Source organism: Melanaphis sacchari, unplaced genomic scaffold, assembly GCF_002803265.2.
Source record: "Melanaphis sacchari strain LSU unplaced genomic scaffold, SCAv2.0 Contig27_pilon_pilon, whole genome shotgun sequence".
Classification (NCBI taxonomy): domain Eukaryota; kingdom Metazoa; phylum Arthropoda; class Insecta; order Hemiptera; family Aphididae; genus Melanaphis; species Melanaphis sacchari.
Window position 1 is genome coordinate 1,147,202 of NW_020271152.1, and position 21,216 is coordinate 1,168,417.

Sequence of the window (21,216 nt, forward strand, 5' to 3'; positions counted from 1 at the left end):
ATGCTGTAGATAAAAAGTTGAAAAACCAAAAGGGCTCGTCAGACCTTCACTCTAATTAATTGTTGTTGTTATGGGAATGGTAAGTAACTTATTTTTTATTCTATTATTTGTCAGTTCAAGATTACTATAGCTCAACGAATAATATAAAAGTATATCAAAATATTGTTCGGCAATTATATACAGTCGTTAAGCTGTATACTTATTACATAGCTAAGCGGAAATAGCAAAATAAAAATATAATAACATATTAATCATTGTTATGAAATACATAAATAGTTTAGCTGATGGTTACTGATAATGATTATGAGAAATTTACTATGTTTTATTTATGAGAACGATGAACAGAAAAAATGGAAGATTTAGTTAAGTTATTATTTCAATCAGGAAACTAGATATTGGATCGGAAATATTTATTTTTAATTGAACTCTTATGTTGCCGTGTTAGCATACCATGGCCCCACAGTGATGACTGGACGAGTTCGAGACTCTTGTGTTTGAGATGATCCTGATTTGGTTGGATTTTTTTTTCTCTGATTCGATCAATTTTTTACATACTGGTCATCATTTATCGATGGCAATATAGACACTATGGTCTCCAGAATAAATTGCACATTTATTAGAGTTATGTGCTTTTAGACCGTTAGAACAATCATCCAATCTTTAGTAAAATTACCTTCGCCACATTTCACACACCTGAGCGATTAACTAAACTATCCACTACCCAGTAATTGAAAAAAGTTGAAAAAAGTAACCATAAACTTGACAAATATATCATTGTGGACTGAAGTGGACCCTTACTTTTAATGTCTGGCTTTCGAGCAAGGTAGAGATAGGTAAATACATTTCTTGGTAATTTTCATTAAATGCGAGTTCGACGTAAAACAATGGTAGTGAACATTGGTTTTTTTTTTATTCACCATGCGCTAACCGAATGACTTAACCCAACTCGACCAAAGCATCTGAGATGTTGGTTAAGATTGTAGAATTAAAGTACCTAGTAGGTAGTTTATAGACGAGTCCTGTACCTAAAGTTACATATTATGATGCGTAATAACATAGTACCGAAATTACTATCTATAGTACCTAATTATTAAAATTATCAAGACATTAGGTAACGATACAAATTCGTGATAAACATAATATTATGTGCACTCACAATGGTATATATTAGAATCCGCACTCAAATTTATTATATATTTTATATTATTTATAATTTTTATATGTCGCATTCATATAACACTATTTATTAAAAAATAAATTATTTACAATCAGTATTTAGTAGGTAATCCGAGTCCTACTAAGAATTAAAAACATATTTTGGTACTAGACAAATTAAAAAATTAATTTAATGGTTAAAACCTATTTTAACAGTAACTATTACCTACGCAAATGTATTTTATTAAATTCAAGGTAATAAGTATAGTTTTAGTAATTTTAATACTTATATAAAAACAAAACATGGCTAGAAATTGTTTCGCGGTTTGCGTTCATAGTCTCTCCTGTATTCTGATACAGGAGGAAGCCAATCAGCAGAAACACTATATTGAGGTAATATGTGTACCTAGCTATATGAGCCTACATGAAGCTCGTGTATGATGCCGCAGCATAGGCAGCTTGATATCTGAAAAAAATAAAAATTATAATTGATGATAACTTGTAATATCATAATATTATCGTGAATAACATTACTATATCTAAACGTTTATCATATTATAGGCTTAAGGCTATACAAACCTAATTTTGTCATACATTCGCATATCACAACTGGTCTCCCTTATTCTCTTTCTCTGAATGCAACGACTATGATAACTATTATCATATCTGTCACAACTGGTTTTAGAGTCTCGACTTGATGAAAAATATATGACAACAATTTATTATTAATTAATGAAAATCAATTAACCTTCTACTGGGTATCATTTCGAGTATCGAACCATAGGTAAGGAGTTCTACGTGAACGGCCTCGATGGAAAAATACACCATTATCACATTGTACCTTAACCGTACACGATTTGTGCAATATTGCAGGTCACCCATTGATAATGTTTTGTAATGTACCTCATCATGTTACGATAAATTCACATTCACGAGGTAAAATAAGATCTGGATACATTTCTTTAAATTTTAAAACACAATTTGGTGTTTTTAATAGTCACTATTAATTGATTAAACGTGGAATAATTACATCTTATTATTTCTGAAATGTGATAAAAGTCATCTTCTAAACGACTAAACATATCAAATGAATCAGTTTAATCAGTTTAATTAATAAAATAATAACTGACAAAAATAAGACTAGTTAGATACCTACTAGGTAACATATATTGTTTTTAGTTGGAAAATTAAAAAATATTTTTAAAATCAGGAACAAATAAATTTAATATAATAAGACCTTAAGAAGTAACCTAACCTAATTCAAAAACTATGAATGCTTCACATCAATTAATATAGTTACTAAAAGGTAGGTAGTTGGATAGGAGAAAAAGTACCATATAAATATTACATTTATTACATGACAGAGGACAATGAACTCGATAGGCAAATAACGAGATATATAAGCTAAAGGATAAAATTTGACATTAACTATATTATTCAAAAAGATCAAAGTGAATAGTGAACGTAGGAGTGCTTCTTACCCTATACATTCTGAGTGGCTAAAACGATCTTATGAATTTTAAGGTTAGTTCAAAGAGTAAAAATGGAGAGAACAAAAAAAATAAAGGTTGAAATACAATAAAAATTATAAAAACCATAACGAAATGAACTATAGTACCAAATTATTACGATCATCGAAACGTTAACAATACAAATGTGTGGTAAACATAGTATGTACATTTACTATGGTATATAGTAGAATCAGCACTCAAATTTATTAGGTATTTTATATTATTTATATAACACTATTTACTATTATTACTTATTTAATAGTTAAATGATTAAAATTATTTAAATAAAACAAGATTTAAATCAAAATATAATTTTTATTCTATCGACATTTTTTCTAGGAAACATCAATATATAATTTATGTATATATGATACAATGTAATATCTATTTTATAGAAAAAAAATGACATAATATAAATAAAATTTAAACCTCTCAAGTTAATTTAGCAATTATTGAAACTCAGATAATTTAGAAATAAAAAAATAAGGAATCACTTTTCTGTAAAATATTGTTTTAAAACATGTACTTTTAAATCTATGATACACTGTTTAGAATAGAAACAAATGCAACCACATCATCTGTTTGCATGAATTTTTTTAGAATATTTTAAATAAGAGAAATATGGTCTCTATAGATTTTAGTTTTTATTTCTTGATTAAAATGTTACTAATTGAATATAAAATATAAAATATATTATATTATATATTCCCAGTGCAATTATTGTCACAAATTCTACTATTAACTAATATTTTACATTTTATTAAAAATGATTTAATTTTTAAAAATTAAAATTAAAATAACCATAATATATGAATTAAATATCAACATGAATATTTTGTTTATTATCACATAGTTATTATAATATTATCATTAAGTTCTACACACAAAAACAAATAATAATAATAAAGATATAGGAGGGAAATGTAAATATAAAAATTACAATTTTTTTTTTTTTACATGGAAACGACGATAACCACTTACTAAAATAAACAACAATATCTTACATTTTTTATGTGTACAAAAATACAGCATAGAAGAGAAATTCTAAGAAAATATACATATTAAAAATAAACATTCAAGAAACGGTCAAATCTATTTACACAATATTACAGTAGATTTTACTAAAAATATTTAAATAATGTTATGTATAAAAATAAAGTATTTACAATCAGTGTTCAGTAATCCAGTCCTACTAAGAATTAATAACATATTTTGGTACAAGACAAATTAAAAAATTAATTTAATGGTAAAAACACATTTTAACAGTAACTATTACACAAATGTATTTTATCAAATTCAAGGTAATAAGTATAGTTTTGATAATCTTAATACTTATATAAAAACAAAACATGGCTAGGAATTGTTTCGAGGTCTGCGTTCATAGTCTCTCCTGTACTCTGATACAGGAGGATGCCAATCAGCAGAAACATTATATTGAGGTAAGCTCATGTATGCTGCTGAACCTGAGCGGCTATACAATTCGGGAACATAAAAACTAGCTGCAGCTTGTCCATATGCCGCATAGGCGGCTTGCTGTTGATATCTACAGAAAACAAAAATTATAATTGATGATAACTTGTAATATCATAATATAGATAATACATATTATAGGTTATACAAACCTAATTTTGTCATACATTCGCATATCAGAATCAATCTCCCTTTCTCTTTCCCTAAATGCAGGACGACTACGATAACTATTATCATACCTGTCACGCCTGGTGCTAGAGTCTCGACTTGATGAAAACCTTAACAGTAAAATATATAATAATACGTAAATAATGTATGACATTTTACTATTAATTAATGAAAATCAATTAACCTTCTATTATCGTTTCTATTATCATTTCTAGTATCATTTCGAGTATCACTTCGATTATCACTCCTAGAATAGGGTGTACTTCTATTTCTATGATGATTGTAATTTGTATCATATCGATTACTACTTTGATCGTATGACCTTATAGCATTGGAGGAATTACTAGAACTTGGAGGCGTAGTTGGGATGGAATTTGAAGTGGTTAATAAACCAGAATTACTATTTGAATTTTTTTGTTTTTTGTTTGTTTTTTCTAAATCTTCTTTGTCACGTGATTTTCGTTTTAATGGTGTTAATGAATCTTCAGATTCCATATATTAAATTAAAATTTAAATAATTTTATTTAACAATAATTTTTAATTTAATCTTCTAAAAAAATTATTGATAATTATTGTTGTAACTAAACAATTTATACTAAAAACTTACATTTTTTTGGAGTTTTTTATCTTCTTTAGATTTATCTCTAATTTTATCTTTGTTTTTATTTCTATCTTTTACTTTATTATCTTTTTCAAGCTTTTCAGTTGTATGTAACCCTCGTCGATAAATTTTTAACAGTTTTTTAGAATCAAATTCGGTAAACTTTGAGACAAAAAACCACAAATTGCTGTAAAAATTTTATAATAAGCATTTAATATAATTCCAAACTATTAATAATTAATAAAATAAATATACTAAACCTTCTCCATTCTCTTATTTTATCTGGATCCTTATACTCTTCTAAACATTTACCAATGTGTGAACCTATTTCTATAAGACATTCTTGCATATGATTAACATAACGTAATTCATTTTTTTTTTCTTCTGGATCATCTAAAGCTTTTAATACTTTCTTTACTGGCCTCATTTTTTCTTTGCACTGTAAAAAAATAGGTATATCATAATAGTTTAATAAATATTAATTTTTTGTATACTGATGCAATATTATTTACAGACACAGAAACAAATAAATGTTTTTGGAAAGGAGAAAAAAGATAATTCATATTATATGTAAAAATGTTCTTTACAGTATAATATTTTAATGACTTAATTTGACAATTTTTAACTACAAAAATTTTTTTTCTATTTTTAAAAAATAGCTAAAATTATCTAAAAATAACTCAGTCAAAATAATTTCAAAAATGTTATCATGTTTAGAAACAATGTATAATATACTTATTACAATGGTCAATGTCAATGACCCTCTCAACACCTACTATACAGCAGAACAATATCTACTTTCTGTTTACCTTTTTGTGCTTTTAAATGATTATAAAAATATATTGTTTTTTTGATACTTTCTTTATTAAGTAAATGAAAAACTATTGTATTTATTTTTTTTTTATTTATAACTAGCAATACATTTTTCATATGTCTATAAAAAACTCAGAAACTTGTTAAAATACTTGGAATTTTTTTACTTTTAACCCTCCAAAGTACCAATTTGTTTCAATTTACTACAAGGAACTACCTCCCAAGCTAACAATCAAAGAATTTTTACAGCCCCAAACAGAAATTGCTGACAAAAAAAAAAAAAAACATCAGTGTAAAATCAATAAATTCATTCTCTTGAAATCTAATACAAATAATAAAAAAACAAACTCACCTCTAAAAATTTTTCTTTTGGCAACTCAACAATATCGTCTACATTTACAGCCTTGGGTTCACTATTAGCAGTGAAATGCATTGGACCCGTTTTAGTGGCTACTTTACGTTTTTTTTCTTTTTTTGGTGAACCAGTCAATCCAGATTTTGCATTAATTAAATCTTTTTTTGATTTTAATTTTTCATCATGATTAATAGCATTATCAATTTTTTTTTTATTACCATTTTCATTATCAGTACTATCGTCATCAATTATTTCTCTTGATTTTCCTTCTTTTACTTTACGCGTTTTCTTAGGTTTCGGTTCACCCTTAGCTATTACTACTTGAGTTTTTTTCAACATCTTCAGTAGATATTCAGAACGTGCTAATAAGTTTTTAGCTTGCGGTTTCTTATCTTCATTGGATAATATTTTGTCACTGAGGCCTAATGCAGTATCAATTTTAATTGCTTCCCATGAACCTAAGCCATAAAGATAAATCCCTATTAATAGTTTAGAATCATCAGTAATATCCCAATCAAAATCGAAATTAGCTGATTTAACACGTTTCAAATCCAAAGTGAACTTTGATCTTTCTTCTTCATCTGATGGAATTATATCATCCAAAATATCCAATTCTTCACTACAAGCTAGCACACTTTTAGCATTTACTGCCACACCACCGAGTTTTATTGAAGGTCCTCTATTTCTTTTTTTAACTCCATCGTCATTAGTAGCATCAGATTCTTTTTCTGCATGCTCACTATTACATGCTTCATTACAACGGTCATATAACATTTGAACTAATTTTTTTAATTCTGATTTAGGTTTCTCTTGAAGATCTGCATCACCAGCTACAGCATCAATACGTTTTATAGGGTTAGGAAAACGTTTACAACTTTTAATCAATTTTCGGATCTGAAAAAATGTAAAATAAATAGCAAATTTATTTAAAGAAAAACATAATAAATAATAAAAATATCACAATATTTTACATACTTCTGCATCAGTGAAACCTTTAACTACTTCTTTAGTTCCAACCCGAGGTCTTCCACGTTTTCTTGGTTGATCTTCATCACTGCCATCATAGCTAGAATCATCAGACTCTTCTTTCTTGGATTTTTCACTTTTTCCTTCTCCTTGATTTACTTTTTGTAAGGTTTTTCTACTTCTGGGAGGTAAATAAAGATCTTCCATTTCCTTAGCCTTTTCTTCATCTTCGACTTTTTTTCTTAATGTTTCAGGTATTATTTCTTCCTAAAACAGTCAAAACAAAAATTAACTTAAATTATAATCTTTATTTAATTTATATACCCATTCTTTATTTTCTTGTTCATTTTGAGCACTAGGTGATTTGTCAGCAATATCTTTTTCTTCATCAAAAGTAAAACTAGCTACTTTAAATGCTGATAGAAGTTCATCGCCAACAGTTGTCGGTGCTTCATCTCGTGTTTCAGCTCTTCTCAAAATTTCATCAATATCACACTAAAAAAATTAAATAAACAAGTATTTATTTCATTTGTCAACTCAACATATTTATAGTTTATTTTAAATTTTTATTTATATCTTACTAAAGGTTCTTCATCAGCACCGGGATCATCTTTAAATAATTCTTCTGCGCCAAATTTTAGTATTGCTGTAAGCTCATCTTTATTAAAAGGAATTGATGCATTTTTAGCTTTTTTGTCTAAAACAGTACGACCAGTAGTATCCATTCTTTGAATAACCAAATGATCCAAAACCATTTTTTGCTTTGCCCTTTCTACAATATCTTCTTCAACTGATCCTTTTGTAACCAACCGATAAATGTTAACTTGATTCTTCTGTCCAATTCTATGAGCACGTGCTTGGGCTTGTAAATCATTTTGAGGATTCCAGTCTGAATCAAATATAATAACTGTATCTGCAGTAGCTAAATTAATACCAAGTCCACCGGCTCGAGTTGACAATAGAAAACAAAAATCTTGAGATCCCTCTGCATTAAAATGTTCTAAAGCTTGTCTTCTAATATCCCCTTTAATGCTCCCATCGAGTCTTTGAAATGGTAAATGTCGGTAACTTAGATATTCGGCAAGAATATCTAACATACGAACCATCTGAGAGAAAATCAATACTCTGTGGCCAGTTTCTTTCAGACGTACTAATAACTTATCAAGTAGCATAAGTTTTCCAGATCCTCGTAATAAACTCTAAAAAGAAATGCAAATATTTGAGCCTCATTTCAAATTTTTAATAAGTAAATTATAATTACCTGAAGATTGTCATCAGCTGTGCTTTCATTCTCTTGTGGTTTAGTCAAAAGAGCATGATTACAGCACTTTTTTAATTCTATCATAATATTTAAGAATGTTGTTGACGATCCCTTAGATCCTTTTCTTAAAGCATTATAATTTTTAGTCAAAATCCATTTGTAATATTTCTTTTGTACTGGAGTCATTTCTACCCTTAATATTTGTTCAACCTATTAAGAAAAAAATAATAAATTTAATAAGATATATCTTTAATTATTATAAAAATGTATGATATTTTAAGTACAAATAGTCAATAATTATTGTATATAGAAAAACCAAAATATTTTTTAATTATTACTTTTGCAGGTAATGACTTTTCTACATCTTTTTTAACACGACGTAAAATATATGGTTCAAGTTGTCTATGAAGTTTTGTATAACCTTTACTAGCTGCATTATCATGTGTGTGTTCAAACTCTTCCCAGTTATCAAATCTATTTAACAAATGAATGTATTAAACATACAAAAATAAAATAAAATAAAAAAATGATTTACTTTTCAGGCATAATGAAGTGTAACAATGCCCACAGTTCTTTTAAACTATTTTGCAAAGGAGTTCCTGTTATAAGTAACCTCTGATTAGTGTCAAAACTTTGAAGAGCTTTGTACAAAAGAGAATCATCATTTTTTAAACGATGTGCTTCATCAACCATTAAAACAGCCCAACTAAGACTATTTAAAAGTGAACTATCTTTCAGAACGATTTCATATGTAGTAAGAATAGCATTAAATTTTAATCTTTTAGAACTCTCAAAACACCATTCTGTTTCGCGAATCTGTAAAAAATTTAATTAAGTTATACATAATATGTAAGATAGATAAATAGCACAAATGTGTGGGTAAAAATTTAAATAATTGAATATCAATTTTTTTTTTTTAACAATGTTTATATAATATTCTTATACTGATTTGCATCAACAATAACTTAACATTGAATGAATTAATAATGATCTAATAGTCTCAAAAACATGATTTAGTAGCCACTGATTGGTCCATTACATTTAACTGAACAATAAATTAATCAATTTTTCATGCAAACCAATACTAATATTGATAATAAATTACTAAATTACTCACTATGTTACGAGATTCAACATCTCCAATATATGTTACAATATTTATATCAGGAGCCCATAAACTGAACTCTCGTTGCCATGAAGGCATAGTTGATAAAGGAACAACAACTAGAAATGGACCATGCATTTGATAGTTGTGAAATAAATAATAAAGAAAACATATGGTTTGAATAGTTTTTCCAAGACCCATTTCATCAGCAAGTATTACAGAATTGTCTTTACACCAAGAATGGATAAGCCAATTCACACCATGTAATTGGTAATCTCGAAGTATCAGTTTCTAAACAATAATTAGTTTACAAATCATTAAAACACAAATGTTGAATTTGATATTTTTTTAATTAATACACAAACCTCATCATAACCACCAAAATACTCGGGCTCTTCCGCTAGTTGAACAAATTTTGGACGATATTTTAAAGCTCTACATGCTTTAGACGGTGTTCTTTTTGAGCCTTCACGATCTCTGAATTCTTTTATTTTATGAGGCCACTTACGTTCTATTAATGAAGCTACTTCCCATGTTGCATCACTATAAGGCAAAGATTGCCATTTTACATAATATTCTTTTTGTGCTGGATTTTTAGATTCTCCTATAAATGCATTAATGGTATAAGAAATAAAAAAAATAAAACCTTTCTTTTGAAGTATACTCAGAAAATACTAACTTACACTCTTAAATTAAAATCATGTTTGTTAACAAAAAATGTAAATTTTAATAACTTAAAATTTGCCAAAAAGTTTCTTAATATATCAATACTTAATAAATATCCTTAAAAGCTCCCTAATGTCATATAAGTTATTATATCTGTAATATACTTTGTATAGTGACAAAATTAATACCTATTATTCTTTCAACAATATTGTAGCTTTTTAATAAATCTTGTTGAAGTTCAAGCTGACATTCATAATATTCAGAATCTTCAGGTGTCATTTGATTACGCCATGCACCAATAGAGTCTTCACGTTTCACAAAATTATCAATCTTCTTAAGTCCCTTAACTTTTTGGGCCAAAAGTGAATTCATAGACTCCCAAGTATTATGAATATGTGACCAATTCTTCCATTTGATCAGAAACTGAGTCTCTTTTTCACTGGGATCACATTCAATATTAGGATCTCCTTTCTCCTCAACTGCATAAATAGTTGTTATATTTCCTACAACACCTATTTTGCCTTGCCTTCGAGCCAAAACTTTTTCAATTGTTTCAGAAGTATCAAGTGGTTCTTCTTTTTCTTCAACCTCCTCTCTTTCCAAGTAATCATCACTATCACTTTTTTCACTTTCTTCTTTATAACTAACTGCCTGTGGTCTTCGACGGGCATTTCTTTAAAAATAAAATATATTTCAATTTAAAATCTCAATAAAAACTTAATATTCATTACCAACCTAGATTTACTAACATCTTCATCATCACTGTTAGCACTAAAACTATTATCTTTTCTTTTATTAAAACGTGCATTTGGTTTGGTTGTAGGACGTCTTGCAGGTTGTTTTTGACGTCGTATAGCAGCTAATGATTTACTACGAGGTATTTCTTCTTTATCAGTTTCAGAATCATAATCTGAACTATCACTTTTCCACTTTCTAGTTGTAAAAAAATTGTGCTTAGAAATTTTAAATGTTAATTAAATTTAAAAAAATTAATACTTTATAGTTCAAAATAACTTCATAATCAAAAATCTTACGTATTTTTTGTGACTCGAGAACTGTAGTCACTTGATTCGTCGCTTTCACTAAGTTTTGATGATGGTTTAATCACACGTTTGGGTCGCTCAGAAGGACTGTATTCATCAGTTGATTGTTCAGAACTGTTAGCTTCTTGAGACACTTTTACACTAAGTTCAGATTGGCTAATAAAAATTGCAACACAAATAAACGGTTAAATTTTTGAATAACTTTTTTTTTTTAAACATATTTTAAGTAAATTTATGATTTTTTTGAAAAAAAAATATTATAATTATTCATTTACAATAAGCTACTATAGCTGTCTTTAGCTTCAGGAAATATATAGTACCAAAAACATAAGTTAAATTATATAAGTTACCATCAAATTTCAAATATTACTGTATCGATAAATAAATTCTTAAATTACTCAAAAAACATAAAAATAAACAATCAAGATATACTTTTTATTTTTAATACCCAGTTTTTTTTTTTTTTGGTTAATTAAATCATATCCAGCTGATGTTGATTTTACCTACTTAACTCTTAAACTGCAGTACATTCATATTTTATGGTATATATCAGTGACGATTTTAATATATACTTTTAAATAAGGTGACAAAATGTGAAATTCACTATTGTTTTAACACACATATAATATTCAAGTTAGTAAATTAATTAATTAAAATGGTACAATAAAGCAAACTAATACTTCAATTTTTGAAAAAAAAAATTAAAACAATGCCTAATCTTTATAAAAATCATAGTGTACATTTACCAATCACACTATTTTCAATTATTTTGTATATAATTTAAGAAAATTAATAGACTTATACATAAAAAAAAATAGTATGTAACAGTTAAATTGGAAAGTAATATTAGATTATTTATTCAAATGGATATATCCTATAAATTAATTTAATTCTAATAATCTAAATAAAATATCTCGCTTTATTTAGGAAATTTCAAATAATAATGATAATTTAAGATTATAATATAAGAAAATCATAATAATTGATTTTGAATCAAAAACTAAATCCCAATGACCTATTATTTTATATATCGTTACCTTAGTGACAATACCTCGTATCTACATTTTTGATATTTTTCAGGAGAGACTTAAAACTGATTACTATTATTCCACAAGATATCTATTCTTGCAGGTTATGTTTAAAGCTTTTTTTTTATGTTTTCCTCAAAAATAATTATTAAAAATCAACAAAAAAGTGATAAATACTATATTTAGAATAGATACGTGATATTACTTTAAAAACTTGTTGGAGATACGTGGTATTACTAATAATAATAAAGCTCAATTCTCAAACTAAGAATAAATACAATAAAATTCAATATTGTTCATTTTATAATTTATTTAAACTAAAAAAATGCAAAAGATAAAAAGAAACAATTTAACAAAACTACTTTTATACCTTACTTTGGTAAAAACATTTCTTGTGTCACTACAAAATTAAAAAACATAAAATAACATCATACTTAACATCAATATCAGACTTTGAAAAAGAATAAAATAAACTCATATTGCATTGAAATCATCCTTGAGATCAATATTTAAAAATATATAACAAAATTTAGTAACATCTTGAAATACAACATTTCCTTTTCTCTGATACCCTATATAATCATCACCATTCATTCTCAATTTCTGGCTGGTTTTTCTCTTCCACATATCAGGTTTAGGTTTTATACTTCGGATATTTTTGCTTTTTATATTATGTTGTTCTACTACCTGATTTTCAATATTATCGGTGTTGTTATTTTCCCGAGTACAAATTTCCATAGTAGAATTATTAATTTCAAATGGAAGTGTAATAGCATCAACATTATAATATTCTAATTCATTTTCAGCCAAAATTACTACATTATTTATGTTTTCATTTTCTTCAGTCACAAAATTTTGATCAGCTTGATCACAGTTAACTTTAATAGCATTATCATCAATTGGAAAGGCTAAAACCTCATTGTCAATAGATATATCTGAATTTATGATAGTATCAATATTTCCATCAGAATAGAAATGTTCATCGAAGACTATTGTAGAAGAGGATATAATATCTGCAAAGCTTTGGATGTTCTGTCCAGGGTCCCCACTATAGTTAGAATTATTATTGTTATTTGCACATGACAAATCTAGAATTTTTTGTAACCTTCGCTTCGCCATATCTTTCAAAAAATAATACAATAAATTACAACAGTATTTATTTTCAAAAATCCTAATTGGTTAGATAATTAATAAAAAAAAATTAAGTATTAATATTGTACAAAATTATTATTTTTATTACAGTTACAATTCCACGTAACTACAATAAAAATATATAATTTTAAGTTTTATACATTTGCAATAGCACGTATATGACAAGTCAAAATAAAATGCATAATATTCACTATACAAAGTATGGAAATAAAAAAACAATACTTATTATGGTAAAGTAGTGCATAATTAAATGATTTATACATAAATTGTGTAATTACCTGTTCTTAAATAAGCTGTATTCTGTTGATTTATTGAAACCTTAAAATACAGGTACAAAAACTTGTAGATACGCGATATCACATGTAACAATCAGATACGATGTATCACAAAACCGTAAATTGGAGGGAAAATAAGCGTCTTATCACAATATTGGTTATGATCAAAATTACGCGCAAAGAGATTCTAAAAATGTTAATATCAAAAAGTCATTTTCGTAAAATTTGTAGATACGAGGTATTGTCACTAAGGTAACGATATCCTATGTGTTATAATTTCATTTTGTAGTTGTTATCTGAATCATAACAATATTTGTTTGTTTTTTTTTTTTTTTTTTTTTTTTATTTTTATTTTTATTAGCTATTAGTTTACAACTATGACAGCTCGACTATTACAGAAATATTTGTTTTAACATCTAAAAGAGTTAAAAACTCATGATCTTAATTTATTAAGATGATAATAATAATAATATTCAATACCAATGGACCAGATACCTAGATTCATTCTTATAAAAAAAAAGACTAATTTATGTTTAGTCCAAATTTTATTTTATTCAAAATTTTCAACCCTAAATTTAATATCTATATTTCCAAATGTTATAAATTACTCAATCCATGGCAATATTTTATAATGAATAAATTTGTTTTTAATTACTGCAATATTATATGAATAATGTTTAAACTATACTTTTCTGTTACCAAACTATGACAGCTGACATCTAGAAGTATCAATAACCTATATTACATTATCATACTCGGCACTCTTAATGCATTGTTTAGACAACTGATAAATAAACTTAATAGTATAAATACAAAAAAAAAGTAATATAAAAATGTAAAACTAAGTTTTCTAACACATAAATTATATTTTTCAGTTTTTATATTTTATTTGATTGCTTATAAGTAGCCTACTAAACTTTAGACACAAAATATTTAATCGTAGCCAACTTTAAGTTGATTTCTTGACCATATAAGTTATAAAGGATACCATAGTGATTTTTCAAAAATTCCATTACATTTTTTTTTTTATCAGGATTAAAACAGAACATAACTCATCATAGTTAAAAAGAATCATTTTATAACATTGATGATTTATAAAGTAAAGAATAATAATACTTTAGTACTTTAATTTTGTGGTAGAATCTGGATACTGTCAAAAACAGTCATACACAGTATTTATACAATAATTTTGTCCATCCAGTTAATAAAACACTAAATACATTAAAAGCTCACACTGTATGAGTATATAAAATATTATTAATACTTAAAAATACTCAAAACTCACCAAAAAATTAAAACAATAAAATACAAATACAGTTTTGACCTTAAACTTTAAGACAATTCACTCCAATATTTACGCAAACCACTTGAAATTAGAAATACTGAAAATACGTTTTTGATATGTCAAGCATTAGTACAACATCCTTTGAACAGATTCAAGTTAGATTCTTTTATAATATAGTATAATAACAGTGCAGAATATGATAATGGAATAATAACTTATTCTATGCTATATTATTTTCTTTATTGCACTTAAATAAATCTTTATTTTATTTTAAAATATTAATATCTAATAGAAATTTATTTCAATACAGTTGTAATTAAAATTTTGATTCTGTCTAATGTCTACTATAAATTTGTAGATGATACTATTAATACTTGAGTTTGCTCAACAAAATAAATAAATGAAATGTCTTAGCTAACATTATTAATGCAAACTGAATTAAAGTTATGTGATGCCACAATACCAAAGATAAAAATAATCTTTTAAATTGTATCTACCCTTACCACACAACATTAACTTAATATACTTACATGATTAATATATGGTTACAATTAAATGATTATAAATTTGATATTATTGAGAAAAACCATTGAGTTATAATAAATAGAAAATTTTATCGAGAGCATTCAATTATAATTTCTAAGTATTGCATAAGAATATTAAGAGCAGAGTCAAGAACTTATAATGAACATTAATATATGGACTGGACACAGTAATATTGGTATGCATCACATTCATTAAAGCATCGGAAAATGTATAAATGGTATATCTTTACTATTTGAAATGCTTGAATTAGAAAACAATCAAAAAAAGGATTCAAGTGTAAAAAAAATATGTATACCTAATTATTTAAATTACTCATTGATTTGAATATAGTTGGAAAGGATATATATAAATATTTTTTTTTGTAGAAAACAGATGCAGTCACCCCTCAATTCAAGCATTAACTTAATATTTTATATTCAAAATGTATTAACAATGTGAGTGCCATGAGTTTTCTTTGAAATTACCAAACATCAACTTTCTGCTGCCAATATTGTCAAAAATATTTAATAAAAAGATAGGGTGTTATTTTATTTTTTTGTTTCTTTGTAGATTTCAATTAGTTCTACACTATAGCGAGGTCGAATGTGTACAACAAACTGTTTTTCTTAGATGGTATATGATGGCATAGACTTAATAGTTAATTATGTGACATAATCATATAACATTATTGTTACAATAGTATTTACTGACTAAACTAAATGATTCTTTTGGAAAATTTTTTTTTTTTTGCAGATTTTAGAAAAATGTACATTATTTTTTTTGTAATTTTATGCTTTTCTCTTGTTAAGTGTCATTATTAAATTAATAATCCACTGCAGAATACTATTGGGAGTATTTTACGAAATAAAAATTAAATATTAAATAGATATAAACAAAATAAGTTAAAATAAAGGAATAATATTGTTGGAGAAAGTACCTTTGTATACTACCTACTCCACTCTGTTAACAAAATTGTAAACACTACATAAAGGGATATAATTAAAGTTATTGCTTATTTAGGAACGTACACCTATAAAATATGAATAGGTTTTAATGTATTTTATAGTCTTTACTTATCCGTATACATACTTAAATTATTTCTACAACCCAAAATATTAAGTATAGTATTTTAGCATGAATAATACAATTTTCAACACATTGGATAGTTTAAATGCATAAGTGCATGCATTTTTAAAAAGTTTTAACGTCATCATCTTAACCTTACTTATAATCAGAGTAAGGGACTTAATTCATTAGCATATTTGTTCGAGAAATAGAAAAAATATGATACGATACATATTTGTATTTTAAAATAAGGATTTTAAATCCAAAATGTTTTATTGCATATTCTATAAATTTATTTATTTTTTAATTTGATTTATAAGAAAAATAAAAAATATTATTTAATGTAAAATTTTCCTTTTTGTCACGTTGTAACAATTTTTATATAGAAAATACATTGTTCATTCCTAATTTATATTTTTATCTTATGATATAGCTGACAATAATGCCGATAAGGCAATAATCAATAGCATGCTACACATTTCATTCGGGGAACCCATTTTATTTTTAGCTCTAAAGACAATATTATTTTTATTATTTTAATTAAAAATAAACACATATTTAAATACTTTTTATACATAAATATCCACATATTTTTATTATCTTAATTACATATAGTCTGAGCCTTGTTTATAAAAATAAACCACTAAAAATTTATAAACTTAAAAACAGTCAAGGTATCAATTGTCTTGTTTATTGGAAAAAACACTAATACACTCACACTTTAAGTAAAAACTATACCCAAAAATGTTAATTATTTAAATAGTTAAATTTGACGATATAAAAATCAAAATGAAAATACAAAAGTATAAATCAAATTTCCATAAAATATTATTCAGCGCTTATAAGTTATTTAAAGTAACTTTAAAATATATTTAATCAGATCCCACGAGTAGGTATATAATATATATATATATATATATTTATAGTTAAATAAGCTTGTATAATGAAATTAACTTACCTTTCAGACCCTGATGATGATGATGAACCAGAATTAAGTTCATTATTATGATCTGAGTCTGACGATTCTTCTTCCGACACATTCTGCAATTTAAATCCCATACTATTATGGTATTGGCTACCAAGTCATCAAATTACAAGTCTGTTCATCATTGTTCATATTAAATAGTTAAAAATTTGGATTTTTCTTGTCAATTTATGATTTTTAATTTTATCAAAATCATAATTCTATATGCATATTATATTTCAACTCAATAAGCATTCAAGCATTGTAAGCATTGAATCAAACCTAACCATAATAAGCTTGCAATAGCTCATATTTTCATTTGTTTACTTTTTTGCAATAGTTGATTATTATTATTAAATAGTTTTATGCAAGTTGTATAAACCACTAAGCGTTGAATGAATTAATACTGAGGCAATATGTCCTTATAAACATGATTGTTACCCATGGAACATATTTGGTCCATTAAATTATATTTAACCATTAAAATAACCAATTTTTCATGCCCACCAGTCTGGCATTAGTAAATCAATATCCTAAATTACATTAATTAGTTTTCTATATATTCAATTATTTAAAAATTTGAAGAATAAATGTTAAATATTACTTGATATTTATAAAATAAATCAAAACTAAGTTATGTTCATATTTTTTTTTTTTTTTTTAATTGGTATATATATGTAAATTTCACGTTAACTTAGCTTATCATATGAAACAAATAATTTATAAATATATCATGTGGCTTAAAATTAAATACCAGGAGTTTATTCAAAATAAAAGAATATATTTATAAAATATGTATTTCACAGAATCTGTAACTTAAATTCATAACTACTTGAATATTATTTTATGATGTAGAAGTGCAATAAAAAAGGATTTAGTAAAATTCTCATTTTAAAGAAGAACTCATCACGTGGGGATTTTTTGGACTCATTTGGAAGCGATTATTTTTAAATTTAAAAAAAGTTGCTATTAATGACAACTGTCTAATAATGATTGATATAAACTTTATCATGAAAATATTAAAATAAGATATTGTACCAGTTTGTTGTAATAGTTTAAATATTTAACAATTTAGAAGAGATTTGTTGTTTATCAAATTAAATTTAAGTGAGTTTTGATACCACCATTTTATAATAATGTTACAATGCCAAGCTAAAACAAAACAATTTTCTTGAATAGAATTCAGAAACAACTATTTTTAGATGATAAAATTAATAATAATAGAAATAAAATGATCAAAAGCAACTTCTACCTACAATATTTTTGACACTAAAATTAAAAGCAATTTTGGAAAAATAAAATACTTACCATCATGAAAATCTGGAATATATGGTTTATGTACTATTAATAACCAATTCAATCACTTTCACTCATTGGAGAAAAAAATGAACAAAATCTAACAACTATAATCCATCAATAGAAAAATAAGCTGAACTGTTATATACATCAAAAAACAAATAACAAAACATTATCATGGATACTATGTAATAAAAATGTTGTATTTATATGGCCTAATTCTTAATTAAAATATATATTAGCCATTAAATACTAAATTTATTGAATAATAACTAGCCCCTATCCCTGTTTAGTTTTATGAAAAATATGATATATATATTATATACCATTTAAAAATTGAATGCAAATAAAATATGACATTCATCGTACAATTACTATGTTAAATAACACTAAGCAAAAACATTGAATATTATTAAAATATTGTTCAACAATATAATGAAAAGAAATGATAAAAATGAAGGATACATAATATTAATATTAATTCAAAGTATATAGTCATTAATGTATGGTAAAAAGTGTATAAGAGTACTGTAATTATATTTCCAAGGCATCCAATTCAGATAATTAATTTATAAATTTATAAATTACACAAAATCAGAATAGTTTCACAGTTAACTAAAATAATATTAAAATATTATTGAAATATAGGTGTGTACAATTAGTATTGACTTTATTTAAAATAAATATGTACTTAAATTACAATATATATAATAATTAGAAAGTATTAAAATTAATTTATTAGAAAATACTAAATAATTAAATATTAATTATCATTATAGACAAATGGACAATTGTAAAACATAATTAATTAAATCTATCACTTGCCATATTATACACATTTACTCAAAATAAACACTAAGTATATTAATATACTTTAATTTTAACATAACAATCAAAATAAAATTTTTAAAAAAACCACATGCCCACCTTAAATATATTTATAAGTCAACTCCAAGATTAAAACTGAGTACACCTATTATGAAATATAATATTATTAAATGAGATATTACAATGTTGACCATTTTCTATGTGCACATCCTAACTTTAACTTAAAATTTTGAAAATGGGTCCGATTTAAATTTCTATGTTTCATACATCTTACACTTGGTTAACTTGTGGACAATTCATAATTAAGTAGAATTTAGCTGTCCAACCATCATAACTACCCTCATGATACATTTAAGAATTGAAGGGTGCTTTGTTGAACATCAACAATAAATAAAATTGCTTTAATGAAAACATGTTTAAATGGTTATGACGTTTAGACGCTTAAACCCACTTTCCCAAAACTATACTGGAACAATAAAATAGTTACTTCAGAAACTAAAAATATTTTACATAAAGTATAAATAATTAAAGGGTAGTTGGGTAGTAGAAAAAGTACCATAAGTATTATATTTATTTCATGACAAAGGACACTAATGATTTGAACAATGATGAACTCGATAAGCAAAGAACTAACAATATTAAGCTAAAGGGTAGTATTTGACATTAAGTATATTATTTTAAAAGATCAAAGTGAATAGTGAACACATAGGACTGCTTCTTACCTGATGCATTTTGGGTGGTTAAACCAATCTTGTGAATTTTAAGGCCAGTTCAGAGTGTAAAAACGGAGAGGACAAACCACATAAGGGTTGCAAACCAATAAAAACTGTAAAAACCGTTTGTTTGAAAAAGGAAAAATTACGAGAAAATAAACTTCGATTCACCTAAATACAGCCAATATTGGGCAGTCAAGGTGAGGAGGTGAAGTGGCACGGCCAGTATCGTGAGCGTTTCGTGTATGGGCACGATTATCAAGAGTTTTTAACGAAAAAATCGACAACATTCGATAATTAAGTAGACATTTAAATTAAATTCCGATAAATGAAAATAAAACAGACACCGATATGTTTAGGTACGAACGTGTACGAGTGTGCGGAAAACGGTACGAGACAAACAATCAGCGGCCATTTTGTGTGCAGTGATATTACACCGAGTGGTAGTGGTACCCCCGCGCGCCGCCTGCCATCCCACACAAACCACCACACCGCACTGTACAGGAATAGAGGATGACGTCGACAACACCGAATGCTTGGAAATGAAAATTAACTTCAAAACAAAATAGCTGTAATATTTTTTAAATCGAAAATATTGTTGTCCATTATATACTAGATGCTTACATTAAACTTTTTCAATAAGTGAATAAAATATTATTAAGAATGAGTAAATTTAGTAGTGTGGGTTATCCATCACTGTAAATAGTTTTTTTACGCCATGAAATTCGGTATAATGGTACGGTTACGATTAACTTGATTTATATTTTTGCGCAACATAATACAGCTAGACGATCTTTCCCCTCTTAAAAAGTTATAATACTTATAAATTTATAACAAAACAATTGAAAACCAAATTAATAAAACCCATTTTTTTTTTTTTAATACGATAACAATTTGATGAAAACAAACAAAAATTTTAAAATAACAAATTATTTTAATATTTATCAATATTAAAAAGTATTCAGTAGGAA

General features: G+C 25.8%; 2 protein-coding genes across 2 annotated transcripts; both read right to left on the reverse strand.

The window, feature by feature from the left end:
* Positions 1-3,658: 3,658 nt before the first annotated feature.
* On the reverse strand, positions 3,659-21,121 carry LOC112595465 (chromodomain-helicase-DNA-binding protein 1). Its single transcript, XM_025340692.1, has 19 exons — positions 20,255-21,121; positions 17,403-17,485; positions 11,106-11,270; positions 10,807-11,004; positions 10,260-10,744; positions 9,771-10,009; positions 9,418-9,696; positions 8,836-9,116; positions 8,639-8,774; positions 8,301-8,510; positions 7,621-8,238; positions 7,364-7,534; positions 7,049-7,306; positions 6,071-6,967; positions 5,166-5,344; positions 4,911-5,092; positions 4,489-4,801; positions 4,289-4,414; positions 3,659-4,209 (listed from the first exon to the last, which is right to left on the reverse strand). The coding sequence occupies exons 1-19, from the start codon at positions 20,261-20,263 to the stop codon at positions 4,020-4,022; spliced, it is 5,019 nt and encodes a 1,672-aa protein (XP_025196477.1). The 5' UTR covers positions 20,264-21,121; the 3' UTR covers positions 3,659-4,019.
* On the reverse strand, positions 12,544-13,829 carry LOC112595464. Its single transcript, XM_025340691.1, has 2 exons — positions 13,573-13,829; positions 12,544-13,263 (listed from the first exon to the last, which is right to left on the reverse strand). The coding sequence occupies exon 2, from the start codon at positions 13,259-13,261 to the stop codon at positions 12,617-12,619; it is 645 nt and encodes a 214-aa protein (XP_025196476.1). The 5' UTR covers positions 13,262-13,263; positions 13,573-13,829; the 3' UTR covers positions 12,544-12,616.
* Positions 21,122-21,216: the final 95 nt, after the last annotated feature.

What these genes read in the sequence shown, in the direction of transcription:
- LOC112595465 (XM_025340692.1), bottom strand. An exon ending in TCTCGAGTCACAAAAAATAC is followed by an intron (nt 11,005 to 11,105) that starts GTAAGATTTTTG and finishes TTTTACAACTAG; the next exon opens with AAAGTGGAAAAGTGATAGTT. An exon ending in AATAGAAACGATAATAGAAG is followed by an intron (nt 4,415 to 4,488) that starts GTTAATTGATTT and finishes TTTACTGTTAAG; the next exon opens with GTTTTCATCAAGTCGAGACT.
- LOC112595464 (XM_025340691.1), bottom strand. Translation starts at nt 13,261, where the DNA reads ATGGCGAAGCGAAGGTTACAAAAAATTCTAGATTTGTCATGTGCAAAT.